At 41.9% G+C, this 13,712-nt stretch overlaps 1 protein-coding gene across 6 annotated transcripts in view; it reads right to left on the minus strand.

The window, feature by feature from the left end:
- Window positions 1–13,712, minus strand: part of LOC119226261 (WD repeat-containing protein 7) — a 67,785-nt gene that overhangs the window by 37,790 nt on the left and 16,283 nt on the right. For 4 of the 6 annotated variants that reach the window (XM_037483969.2, XM_037483974.2, XM_037483968.2 and 1 more), the window contains exons 16-20: window positions 11,987–12,220; window positions 11,537–11,830; window positions 10,089–10,285; window positions 5,420–5,517; window positions 2,511–2,645 (exon numbers count right to left, since the gene is read on the minus strand). In XM_037483969.2, the coding sequence (XP_037339866.2) occupies window positions 2,511–2,645; window positions 5,420–5,517; window positions 10,089–10,285; window positions 11,537–11,830; window positions 11,987–12,220 (958 nt within the window). The remainder of the gene's footprint in view (window positions 1–2,510; window positions 2,646–5,419; window positions 5,518–10,088; window positions 10,286–11,536; window positions 11,831–11,986; window positions 12,221–13,712) is intronic. The other 2 variants (XM_037483972.2, XM_037483975.2) reach the window with 2 other exon arrangements.

The raw sequence follows: 13,712 nt of genomic DNA on the forward strand, positions 1-13,712 counted from the left end.
ACACACACACATATATATACACTGACTTGAATGAACACTCCTCATTAGTCACAAACAATTAAACACCAAATGGAAATATTGTTGGTTAATATGTACAGTCTTAGTTAGAGCAAAGGTATTATTTCTGCTAACCAGAGGCTGATCATGTTGGATGGTATTCCACAGGTAACAGAAATACAGCACTGCAGAGGTGGACTGACAAAAGCCTCCTAACGATACCTTGGCATGATGAACTCAAGTGGGTTTTATTTCATTCAGCACATCAAACAATGTGTGGAGGACTTTACTTGGGGAGAACATGAGAAAACCTTGCAGGTTCATGGCCATTATAAGTTAAACTTTTTTCACTTGCATTTATCCGGGTGACTAAAAAGTACATTCATAATGACCTGGTATCGTTGTAGTAGGGCTGAAACCCAAGTGAGTCGGTTAAAGCAAAGGTTACAGCATGTACTTATATTTTTACACCAAACACTGGAGAAATGTCCACCAGCTTTGGCACGTCAGAGACAAAAGATGGACTTAAATGATTACGCGACATAAACCAAGCATCTTATTCCCATATATTGGTTTAATATATGTTTATGTATACATCAAATGCACTTGAATGGACAGTAAATGGCTCTCCAGCTGAAAAGAAATTCCACACAAATTTCTTTTTCCAGGGACACCATGTAAACTTACCTTCTACCATGGAAATACACAGGAAAACTCAAACCGTTAGCTGGTACACTCACACATCACATTCAGCAATACACAGGGTGGAACTAGTAGTACATTAAAAACAACAATATATAGATATTTATATATGTTGTTAAATGTCGTCTCTGTATTGACAATCCGAGAGAATCAGTCAACCTGTAGTTGCAATATTTGCATCACTGTCTTGCAGAAACTTTAAAATCTAAAAATCTCAACTGTGTGAGCTACGTCAGTAAAATGGTTGTGATTTCATTTTACACAGACAAGATGTTGCACCTTTTATGAGTTATGCTATTTAACAAAGGTGCTACTAGTATTGGAAGCAGACATTGTGATTGACAATGACCAATGTAGTCAAAGCCTTCTACTGCAGCTGAAACAACTGCACCTGCTAATACCACTACAACTTTTACCACTACTTCTTTCCCCGATGTCGTTACCAACAATAACCACCCCTTCTGCTGGTGCTACCTACTCCCACACTACTGCAGTCTTGGGCAGACTTTTCACGGTTCCATTCATGTTAAAGTGGAGGATCTGTCTCCGTCTGACTTTCCACCCATGAGCATTTCATCCATCCAATCCTGTAGGTGGTAAGAAACACACCACCAAAACATTGTTTGCCACTGGACAAAAGCCCTACGGCTTTATTCCCGTAAACAATGCGTCACCACTATGGATTGGTCCTTGACCTTTGCATTGAAACACAATGGTAGAACAGTTACTGAGTTCACATTCATTGTTCAGGCGGATGGGCCACCAGGCCGTCATGGTTAAAGCCCCAACCTAAGTTTGTGTTTAACAGTATTTAGCTCAGAGAGACACCAGAGACACTCCGGATCAAGAGTGACGGTCAAGCTTTGCAAAGTTTGCCTCTTCAAAATTGACTTCAGCGTCAGATTGAGTGCGAGTGGAAACAGAGGAACGGCTATATGTCAAAATGTCATTCATTAGTAAGCAATGGAACCATTAGCTCCACAATGGAGCTGGTAGGCATACAAACAGAGCTCAGACACTGAAACAATCAAATACATGGACAGACAGAGACACAGGACAGTATTACACAATACTGCTAATAACTGAAGGAATAGCACACACCAGGCTGTCAGGGCTGTGGTCAATGCACTCTCAGTTCCAAACATGAGAAAAGTGACTTTGTTTGCTGATTACACAGCTCTTTGTCTCACCAAATGTTGCTGCATAATATTTATTATTATTGTCAGAAATAATTGGAGCAGATTGACTAAAAACATGCATTTTACAAAAATGCGAGGCCAAGGAAAACAAACGTGAAAGAAAAACGCTTTTTTCTTTGGCATTTTTTACCAGATTGTGTAGTAAATCATTTGTAAGAAATATGTAGAGGGTAAGCAAAATGGATAGTTCTTACAGATATTGCAGACCTGGTTTCATTTCTCATAACAAGGTCCAACATAAAACACTTTGTTTTGCAGCATTGGCATTTTCAAGAACAAAGATTATACATGTCTGACTGGAATGAAAGTGGACTGATCTCAGCTGTGACCTGTAGACTGACAACAAAGAAAACTGGAGCGAGAACCCTGAGACTACATCCTTAACTAACATTGACTGCAGGAACAAGACTACTGCAAGTAAGGAGAGGGGAAAAGACTGATGAAATCAACAGACAGAACAAGAGAGCAGACAACAAAGAAGATAGAGGTAAAAATACATAATGAAAAGAAGCCCAAAGAAAGACGGAGATCTCCGAACACAAGGAAGAGAAAGGGAAAAGGAGTGTGGCTGCGAGACTTTCCCTAAGTGCTACCCGTCAGTTCAGTCTGTACCTTCGTTGACTGAGGGGATGTAATGAAAAGCAGGGCTAGGGCTTGGAGGGCAAGGGGGCCTCTGAGGAGGGCCCCCAGGGGCCCCAGCAGTGGGAGTAGTAAGAGTGCTGGGGTTGGCTGTGGCAGCTACAGCAGCTTGCAAAGGAAGAAAAGAGAAAGTCAAGAAGCAAAGAAAAGGTTAGGAAGTTGTAAATAAAGGGAAAAAGTAAAAAAGCTGAACAGCAGACCCAAAACACACATACAAAGAAAAGAAATCAGGAGGCCATTAACAGGAAGGAATACGAAATCCATTTGAAATTTGCATATAAACGGCCAGTTACTGGGTTTTTATCCACTGTAAACTGAAGTAAGGTGTCCTCATGCTGGAGCCACAGACCTGAAACATTTACACTGTGGAGAGAATGATCAACTATCTTGTTTCTGCTAACAGAAGGCAGAAGGTCCTGCATTTCTCTAAACAGTCAAATTATGTCTTAAACATGTCTAAGATTCAATAAATGATGACATTGTGACGTGTCAAAGCAGACACAGGCAGCACGCACCTGGTCTGCTCACATTAAGGAAGCAAAGCTAGACTCTCAATAAAATAGAGCTGACACAGAGAAAACATTCAACACAACATTGAAATAAAAAAGCAAGAGAAAATGCACAATTGAAGAGAGGGAGAGAGAGTGTTTCTTTGTGGAGAACTAGCAGCAGGCTGAAGGTGTGAGGAGAGGAACACGACATTTCTAATGATGTACCATGTACTTTAAAATGTATGCTGACAATACTCTACCCATTATAACTCGGGGGGTGCAATTTTTTAATTTTTTATAAATTGTTTTTGTCAAACACTGTATCTGAACGCCAAGTTGGACCAGATAATGAATTACCGTAATAACCAGAAACATATCACAGTAACATGTACAAACTGTAGAGAACTAGAACCGATTAGCCGGATATGTTTAACACCAGGCTGAGATCATTTCTTTTTAACAATTAAAAAAACCTCAGATTTTCATTTCTCACTTTTCAGTGAGTGTTTAGTGCATCTTCCTGTCTGCAACTCTTTTTACTAGACTCATTATAGAAGGAGGCCAATAGGATGAGTGAATTGCCTCCTGCTGAGTGATTGTACTCACTAAAGTTTGACTTCTGTAGACTTATTTTGAATAATGATGTACTAAATGTTCTTTGACATTTTGTAATGAAGCGGATTTATTCACGGATTCACCAGGGAAAGTGTCTTAGAGAACAGCTGATCGGCAGGGTGTGGTCAGAGGGCCCTCACAGAGAAACCGACAAATAAAAGATGTGTTTGGGGCTGGGGGGTATGTGAATTAGTGTGGACATGATGGTGACATAGTAAAAAGAAGAGTTAGGCAATTATGTGCCGACGCCCTGCTCTCTCTGTTAATCTCACAGTAAATGCTGCAGTGTATTAGAGGGGCCAACTCACTTATTTCCATGAGAAAAGAGACGGTGGGGCAGGGTTAACGGCACTCTCCTTCACAAAGCCTCCGACACACACACACACACACACACACACACACACACACACACACACACACACGCATGCATGCACACACGTGCCAGGTCGGAGGAGCTAGCTAAGCAGAGGTCACGGCAAAGCGTTCCTCCTGAATGGTGGTGAATGGGCGTGAATAAGTCCACACGCTTGTCACGCTTGGCCTCCATTAAGGCGGGACAATAGCACTACCCCCCCCCCCCCCCCCCCCCCGCGACAACTGAGGGTGCCACCCATGGCATATGCGTGTGTGTGTGTGTGTGTGTCTATGTGTCGTGTTTGTATTCACAAGCATTTGATTTTGGTGTGTGTGTATTTGTAGGTATTGAGCTTGATGTAGGTAGCTCTGTGTGTGCGTGTGTGTGTGTGTGTGTGGGTTGGGCAGATGGTGACGGCTGGTTAAAACATACCCAACAGTGAAGCAGAGCAGGTTTTTCTTTCCTTCCATCTCTTGGTTCATTGCCTTGGCTCTTTTATGTGCAACCGTACACATTACATTATACAACAGTTTCTTTAATTGAATAGATTGAAAGACATCAACACATCGGTGATGTGCATAAATCAGCATTTCTAAAAAACAAGTATTTAACTGATTTCACTTTCTGATCTGTAACCCGTATGGTTAAAGTTGGGTTAAGGTGAGACATGGTTAAAACAAACTTGTGTTGATTATTGGACGAGGAGGGGACGGACCCCCCTTCAACCCACTCACCCAAAAAATCCACCCAGCTATCAATACACCCCAACCATCCAAGCATCCATTCATCCGCCAATCAATACACTCCAAACATCCAACCACCCATTCATCCATCCACCCACACAATCATCCGCCACCCAATGCCGCCCAACCATTCATCCATCCATAAATCTAACCAACCATCCACTCCAAACATCCACCCACCCAACCACCAACCATCCAGCGACCCATCTATTCATCCATCCAAATTTCTTCTTCCCAAAAAGGTAATGCTGCACTTCAGACTCCCCTGGTCTGAATATTTCCAGTTTGAATCTAGAAACTAGAAGAAGAAAAAAGCCCGCCAACAAGAATGTGACCGTGAAAGCAAGGTCACAGTGAGCATGGCACAGAACCCCCATGTGAGTACAGAAGGAGGTTCAACTGCTCACAGTGTTATTAACAGAACATATTCAGAGTCTTTCACAGGTAGAGAATAGTCTTTGAGAGGGGTGATTAGAGGCCAAGCTGCAGTCAGAGGTTTGTACTACAACGCTCTAGTCTGTGAACTTCAGCTACATGTCTATCTCGTGATAGGCTAGTTTTTTTTCCTACTCTCTGTGGGTTTAATTGCTGTTGGGCTGCAATATCAAACCACTGCCTACCCTCCAGGGCCCTGGGGGTGTGTAAAGCGGGCGCCCCCACCTCCCTATCTGTAGTTACCTTGTTTGATCTGGGCCTGTAGCGCCGGGTTGGAAGGCTGAGGGGGGGCAGCCAGCATCCTGCGCGGAGTCTCCGGGGTTCCTCCTGGTCTGGGAGGCCTGGAGGAGGATCACAAAAAAGAGGCATGAAATATTAAAAAGGAGCAGAGGGGAGAGAGGAGGGCAAACGTGCACGCACACGTGCAAACGCATACACACACACACACACACACCAAAAACAAGAATTTCACAAAAACAACTTTTGGGGGGGTGTAGAGAGTGAGGGTGTGCTCGGGCTGCAGCCTATTGAATTATGGGTAAAGGACACAATCATGAGTCTCAATAGGCAGGTCTAACTTTACTAACACCCAAACAATTCCAATACAACAATCAATGAATGCTATGCTAATCTATGCTATTAGCAAATGGCAAAAAAAGAAAATTGATAGCAAGGACTTTCAGAAAAGTGACAAAGGGATGTTACAATGTATTAATATGGAGCAAAATTAAATTGTTTTTTTTTTTAAAAGTCATCATTAAAGATCTAAATCTTGAACAGCAGCAGTGGTTCATCAACATGGTGTGTGTCGCAAAATGTATCATAAATACCGTAAATTCGCAAAAGACAGTAGGAAAGAACGATCATCATTTGAAAGTGCTTTAGCAGTTGGTGTTAAGGACGTTGTGGGCTGAATTGTCCAACAATCTGATTTCAGAATTCACCCAGCTAATGTCACTGCATGGGGTTTTATACGCATTCACAAACCAGAACAAATAGTAAAATGGAAATTATCAGTTCAGATCTTTATCCAAAATATTGAAAATGTGGTTTTTCCTCATGAATAAATAAATGTCTTTATTTTTTTTTCTTTCAGGAAAAAAACACAAATAAGATAATCAACTAATCCTGTTCTGTGGGACTTATTCCGTGGGCCAAACTCAAATAGCAAATTTTATTACTCCTTTCACTATTGACAAAAGGCGTTTCACAATAAAAGTTGGTCCACTGCCTGCACAAATCTATTGAAACCTGAAAAGAGTTGCACCTGCCAGTAGAAGTAGTTTGGATGCAAACCATTTGCAGCCATGTATTTATAGTTATCATGCGGTTTATCTTTAATGCTACACAGTGTAGACGCATCTAGAGTTAGACATCAAATATTTATTTAATGGATCTACACATTTCACATAAGATGTGTGTTTTCATCCGAACAAACAATCATAGCCCCGAGTACAACACAGCCCCACACATCTTAAATAATCCCATTCTATAGAGAACATCCAGTGAGCACATGTGCACCTGCATGCCCCTGTCCGCGGGGGGGGGAGGTGGGGGGTGTCCCTCCCTCCACCCCTTTTGTATCAATGTGGCTCATAAAACACAAAGAGACACGCTGTGTAAATAACAAGTGCAGTTAAACCAAGACGGGTTGGTTTTATCTGAATAAAATCTAAATCCACCTATTTTATTTGAACTAAAGAAAAGATCTCACTGTTCGCGGAAGTATACATTGAAGATGACCGCCGTCCACACCTGAGCAACACTAAACATATAAAACAAGGAAAAAGATTTGTGTAGGGGAATTATTGGACCTATAAATGTAATACTACACAAAGAATGTGCTCGGATGTGAGAGCATGTCCACAATGGGAGACGTTAATTATATGATGACGGATGAGTTTTGTACATATTTTATGTGAAGAATAACGATACCGCTCAAACAAGTAGTTATTTGGAAATGACAATATATCTAATCGAGGCTCAAAGTTCTCTCCCGACGTTTAACACCCTGTGAAGTAAAACCGCTTCTTTATCAACAGGATCCAGAAAAGGACGTGCCATGTTCAAGAAAACACGTTAGTCTTTATGTAACTGACATCATAAAGAGTCTTATTTTGTTCATACGTGGAAACTGTGGTAAAATCCGCCTGATTCAGCGTATGAATGAATGAGGAAATGAAAGCGCGCTGTGTCATTGGCTGGCTGCTGTCAGAGGGAGGAGCCTGTGAAAGAAACTCAAGGTTTCTTCTTGAAGAAAACCTGCTCCGGACCAGGTGAGGTTCACAGGCTCCGTTACCATAGCGACTGACCCTGAGGTTTAGTTACCTCCCTTTCTGAATCGGACAACCCAGAGTTTCCCTCATCTCAGGGTTAACAAACTCTGAGTTTCCAGTAAACCCACTTCTTAAAATGGACCCCAAGGGCACAAGACACACAGGGCTTAAATACATGGGGGACGTGCAGGTGATTGGACACAGGTGGAAACTATCGTGGACACGGCAGAGATTCACAGGGGATGACAAGACCAGGCAGGAGGTGAAGTTACCCCAGGGACACAAGAGGCATGAAACTACAAAATAAAACAGGAAATAAACACAAACCATGACACTGTCTAAACAAATCAAGGCATGGGGAGGTTGGCTCTATAAGGAGAGTTAAACAACTATGGGTCCCCCTGGTCTTGTTCATGCTCATTTTCACCTTCTCTCTGTCTCCGAGCATCAGGACCTCCAGGACGCGCTCGACCCTCAAGCACGTGTTGGTAGAGGAAGTGCCTCTGGTTGTGTTGTGATAAAATACTAAAAACTAAGAGGTCAGGACCTCTCTTCCAAATCCAGCACACAGGGAGGAAGCTTTTTCTGTAGTTGTAAGACGGGGGAACATGTTCAAACATGTAGAACTGCTGGTTTGTGTGGAGCCTGAAGAAGAAGTCTGAGGCTCTGTCTTTCGTCTCCATGAGGCATACTACACCAGAGAAGTTGTACTTGTTTGAGAGCAGCTTGTAAGCAGCTTTCTGGCCTGTCAAGGGCCAAAAAGAAAAATGGTGGTTTTCAATGCCGGTTGGGTTTTGGTCCATAGCTGTGCGGGCAGTTTTTATTCTTCTGACAAGCTGATGCAATATTAAAGAAGCTGAATTCAAAATTCAGAGCAAATCTATGATTGAGGGATTGTCGCGACACAGCTGAGCTGGCGACTAACAGCCAAACAGTATCAGGCCCGAGCTCACGTTGCTAGTCTGAGAGGGAGTTGTTGGATGAAACAGGGTTTTTTTCAGCATTTTGAAATACAACTTTTTCACAGAGTGAATTCAACTAGACATAAACTTTTCTTTGATTAGGCCTATATCTTAATATCATACAAAAATTACTGACAGGTAAAAAGAGATTTAGGAATTCTTACAACCCGGTCCTTTGAAAACGTCAGAGAAATTCTCACATATTCATATCATTGTAAATCTGTTTAACAAACACAATGTAAACAAAATGATGTAAACATAATGTAATAATCCATTTTTCACCAGCATCCCCCGCTCTGTGTTTTCTTTCTAACTCACCATCCCCCCTGCGGGGTTGACCAAATGATGAAACGATGTGTTGGTGTTACAGCAGCAGGACCTGGACCCGCGTGTTAAATCTTTCACGGCACACAGAGAGTACAGACCGACTTAACAATCAGTTTCACACGAGTACGCCGCTGCGTATGTGAGCACCGAACGCACCTTCTGTTTGGAATTCACTTTGTTCCATATGTTTCAGGTGATATTTGTGTTTCAGCTGGAATCAGGTTTGTTTTTTTCCGCCTGGTGAGTCCAGATATGACGGTCTTTTAAACTTTTTAACTCTGTATCTACCAGGATCCAAATGCTATGACCAACAAGGTGGAGATCTGTAAAAGATGTGCAGTATATGACTATTACTTACCTATGAAATCATCTCTCATTCATCTAGGATGAGTAACTGGAACTAGATTAAACTTTACGTACCTAAATGTACAATTGAAAGTCAAAAGTCTGGTTTTCCAGGATCAATAACTCCCACTGACTGCTATGGGCGTTAACCACTATATTTAAACCCCTTTACTAATACTATAAAGTGCCTTCTACAAGGCTAACCACACCCACTGTGAGACACTGCAACAGAATTCATGCAGGAATTTGTAGAGACAATGCTAGCAATGTAAAAAGTACTGTTGACTCACATACAGTTTTTCCTTAAAATCCAACTCTTAAACCCTAACCCCTTGCAACAAATTGGCAAGCACGTCAACTTCAGCAACATAACCAAAAGTGCAAAGCAACATAACAATATTCAACCATTTCAAAAAGTCTGTCTCTATCCAATGTACATAAACATTGCTGGTTGTGCAAAGTCCCCCTACCAAATCCCCCCCCCGCTGAAAAACTCTTTATATAAAAAAACATGTATATATATATATATAGAACCGTTTGCCCAACTACTACCCCCCTCCCCCTCAAAGTAGTAAACCATGGGGAAACACTGTTGTGTATTCACACGTCATAAAACCTGTTGCAGCCGCGAGGCTAGATCCCCGGTAGGCCGGTTGCTGATCTCCTATGTGCCGTTTCAGCACTGGACAGCGCTCACACTACCTCTGAGAAAAGCTCCAAATGAATAAAAGGGAAACCAACAGAGCGAAGGTAGTTATTACAAAATGAAGACCTGACATTTAATGCGCTTTAATCTGGAACAGGTGTGTGGTTGACTTTTAGGCTACCTGGGGAAGGAGGGCCTGGTAATAACATGTCCGAAAACCCCTCAGCTGCCATGTTAGACAACAGTTACATGGAACACTACAACACGCGCTGTGAAACAACTGGGTAAAAAAACAACAAGATGCAACAGCATATTCAAATAGTGCGAGTCTGTGTGTGATTGTTTGTGTCGGTTACCTCACTGGGGCTTTCTTCATGTGCTCTCCGACGAAGGTGGCATTGGTCATGCCCATCAGGGTGTTGGCCAGTGAAATGACGGACAGCAGGTGCTGTGTGGTGACGGCCCTCGACACGCCGTACGTCCCTTTGCCCACGATGTCCGTCAGGGTCAGCTTCAGACCGGTCGCCAGGGACAACTGCCGCAGCAAAGACTCCTGGGATACAGAGGCAGACGAATGAAGCACCGGGGTGTGCTGTAAGCAGGTCAACGTGAACACGTGAAGCCAATGCAGAATCGTGTTGAACCTGCCATTTCTCTACCGACCACCAGGGAGCAACTCCTCTGCATACTAAAAGAACGCTAATTATATAGAAAATAACTGTCACACTTTTTGTTTATGGAATGCCGTTTTATTCACAATTAAATAAATACATGAAATATGAATTTGAAATACATTGTGAAATAAATAAATGAGGCAATAAATACATAAATATTAAATAAATTTAATTATTTCATGGTACTTTTATTTCATAAGTCCATATTTATTTATTTCATGGTACTTTTATTTCATAAGTCCATATTTATTTATTTCAAGAGACTTTTATTTCACGTTCTTAAATGAAAATCGGGGGGCGTGGCTATCTCTCACATTCAGAACAGACAACAGAGCCGTGTGCAAAAAAAGGCTGGCAAAAAGGCGGTGCTCAATCAGTCTTCGTCGTCTATGTATATATCTTGAAGAGCACTTATCCGCCATAGTATTTCCAAAAAACCCTCAATATGTGTCAAAATAGTATCTGCAGATAACCCATGTTGATCGATTTGATCCGCTAAAGCTAGCATGCTATCTCGGAGCCCACCGATGTCTTCCATTATGTCAACACTCTCACGTCCCTTAGCCAGCCTTTTTTGCACACGGCTCTGTTGTCTGTTCTGAATGTGAAAGATAGCCACGCCCCCTGATTTGCATATAACAACGTGAAATAAAGTGGCATTATGAAATAAAAGTCTCTTGAAATAAATAAATATGGACTTATGAAATAAACGTACTATTAAATGTATTTAATATTTATGTATTTATTGCTTCATTTATTTATTTCACGATGTATTTCAAATGCATATTTCATGTATTTATCTATATATTTATTTAATTGTGAATGAAACGGCATTCCATATTTGTTGTGCAATATCTTAATAAATTAAATATAATAGCACAATGTTATTGTAACTTTTAGATAATTTCATGCCACTGATTACATAATGACAATATAATACACTCTTTTAAAGAACAAAGAATGTTCATTCATTATTAGTTGGGAAGTAAAAACCTAGTGGCATTTAGGACAATAATTAATGATATCAGTATCAGTTGCTATACTCATCATCTCGAAGCAAATAACGGCAGACTGAAAAATGAACAATGATTACATCAACAAGAGAATAGAAACACCAGACAAATGAGTACCTTGAAGGTGGGCAGCATGAGGGACATGTGACCTCCTCTGGAGATCAGGCCGAAGGAGATGGGACAGTGCGGTCTGAGCATGCCCAGTCGCTCCAGACAGATGCCGTCCAGCTGTTCGTTGAGACCCCAGGCGTGCAGACAGGACATGAAGAGTTTGGCCGTGTCCATCGTCAGGTTGTATTCTAGCAGACTCAGAGACTTGGACTTCTCCTCCCGCCTCCTCATCTCCTCCTCCTCCTCCTCGTCTTCATCCAAAAGATGCTCCTTGATGGTCTCCTTCATGGTCTCCTTCACCTGGTTTGGACAGAACACAGGTTTGTTTAGCATATAAGAGCAGCACAGGATGAATAAAATGGTACCTCATCGTTATAAAAGCGGATTTAAAACATGCCAACTTTGCTTGTTCAGGACCGACAGGTTCATCCCCTTTCCCCTCGTGTGCTTATTGACCTGCTTAAAGATCTTGTTGGCCAGGAAAGACCCCCCCTTGTCAGCCCCGGCCTGGCTCTTCTGCAGCGTCTCTGGAGACACCAGCATGGGGTTCGGCCTCTGGGCTTCCTCCGTCAGCAGCTGAATGATCACCGCCTCCACGTCGAAGAACAGCACGTGCATGTCGGGGTCCGTCAGGTTGGTCTTCATCGCCTGGACTACCAGGGCGTTGTGGGAGTATTTCGGCAGGTTGCCCTGAGAGAGAGATCATTTAAAAAAATGAATTTGGAAAAGTGTCCCCAAAGCAGACATTTTTTTTCCAAAGGTGTACTTTGTTCCTAATGAAAAGGGGAGCAATGGTCATGATAATAATAAGGTGGTCAATCTGTGAAGTGTCTTTCTAATCCTTCTTGCAGCATTTTATTTTAAAAACTTGCCGCATTTACTCACATGGTAAGATAACAATGACTGATCATCTACATAATACTCCTGCTAAAATTGGTGGAAGTATCTGGCTCAGCACATTTGTTTACCTTAATTAATAAGTGTGAATTGATTTTGTGGCCACATGTGAGCATTGAAGCAAACCGAAACCAACACTGACCTACTGTAAAATAACTTTGACGTTGTCATAGCTTAAACGTTAGCCAAGCGCTGCCTACTTTGATGAATGGAAGCTGAAAATTCCTCAATTAGTTCCAGGTTTGGTCTCCTCCTCCAAGAAAAACCTATCTGGCACGAGGAAATAGTTTATTTCATTGTGAATATAGAATTAAGCCGATTAGGGGAACAGAAATAACCACTTCTGGTTGATCCCTTTTAAAAAAAACAGTCGTTATCTCTTCAGAGAGCAACGATTTCAATCAGTCATCCCTTTAAACAAAGAGCGCCACTCAGACACACAACAGCCCTCGACCTATTAGCCCTAAGTGCCGGCAATACTCCGACTGCTCGATTTTAATCGCATTATCCCAGACACCTGCATGGGGGGCCTGTATGTAGAACAGCGCTGTCTGTTTATATGGTAACGACTCGAGAGGGTGATCTTGTTGTAGGGAGGAGTGTTTAAGGGAAAAGGAGAAGAAAAGGGAAAAGCTGGATTTGGTTTCCAAAAGTTGGCTGTCATGAGGCCACAACAAAATCCCCGCCCAGTGGGAAAAAGATCTGATGAGCGCCTCTTGAGATATGCCATGGAAACTATCATATGCATTTAGCTTTCTGATCGTACGTACTGTAGTTCTGTTGTGTTTTGTACCACTGAATATATTGCAGTGTATAATATTTCCATGGTCAACATTCACCAAACGGTTCCAACCAAAAATCTCACAGTTAATGATGACACAAAAAAGGAAATAACACAATAGAAGCTGGTTCCATAAATTACTTTGGTCCATCAGCCAATCAATCGATGACTGACTTACAGAACCAGGATTCTTTCAAACTCAACGTTGAATTTTAAGAGGCTTCAGATTGAAGCAAATCGCCCTTGTTGCTAATACAAGTATTAGAAGAGTATTTTTATGTCTACTGGTTAAGGAAACTTAAAAAAAAACTTAATTAAAGCTCATTGATTTGAACTGTGCCTGCGAGAAAGAGACAGAGTGAACAGTAGCAGGGGAGACTCCTGACTGAGCGAGAGACACAATACACCTGCATCTGGGTTCCACACACACACACACACACACACACACACACAGAGAAGACTTTCCTGTCAAAGCCATGGTGGTGCTACTCTATATGTCACAGT

The sequence above is a fragment of the Pungitius pungitius genome, chromosome 18 (assembly GCF_949316345.1).
Source record: "Pungitius pungitius chromosome 18, fPunPun2.1, whole genome shotgun sequence".
Lineage (NCBI taxonomy): Eukaryota > Metazoa > Chordata > Actinopteri > Perciformes > Gasterosteidae > Pungitius > Pungitius pungitius.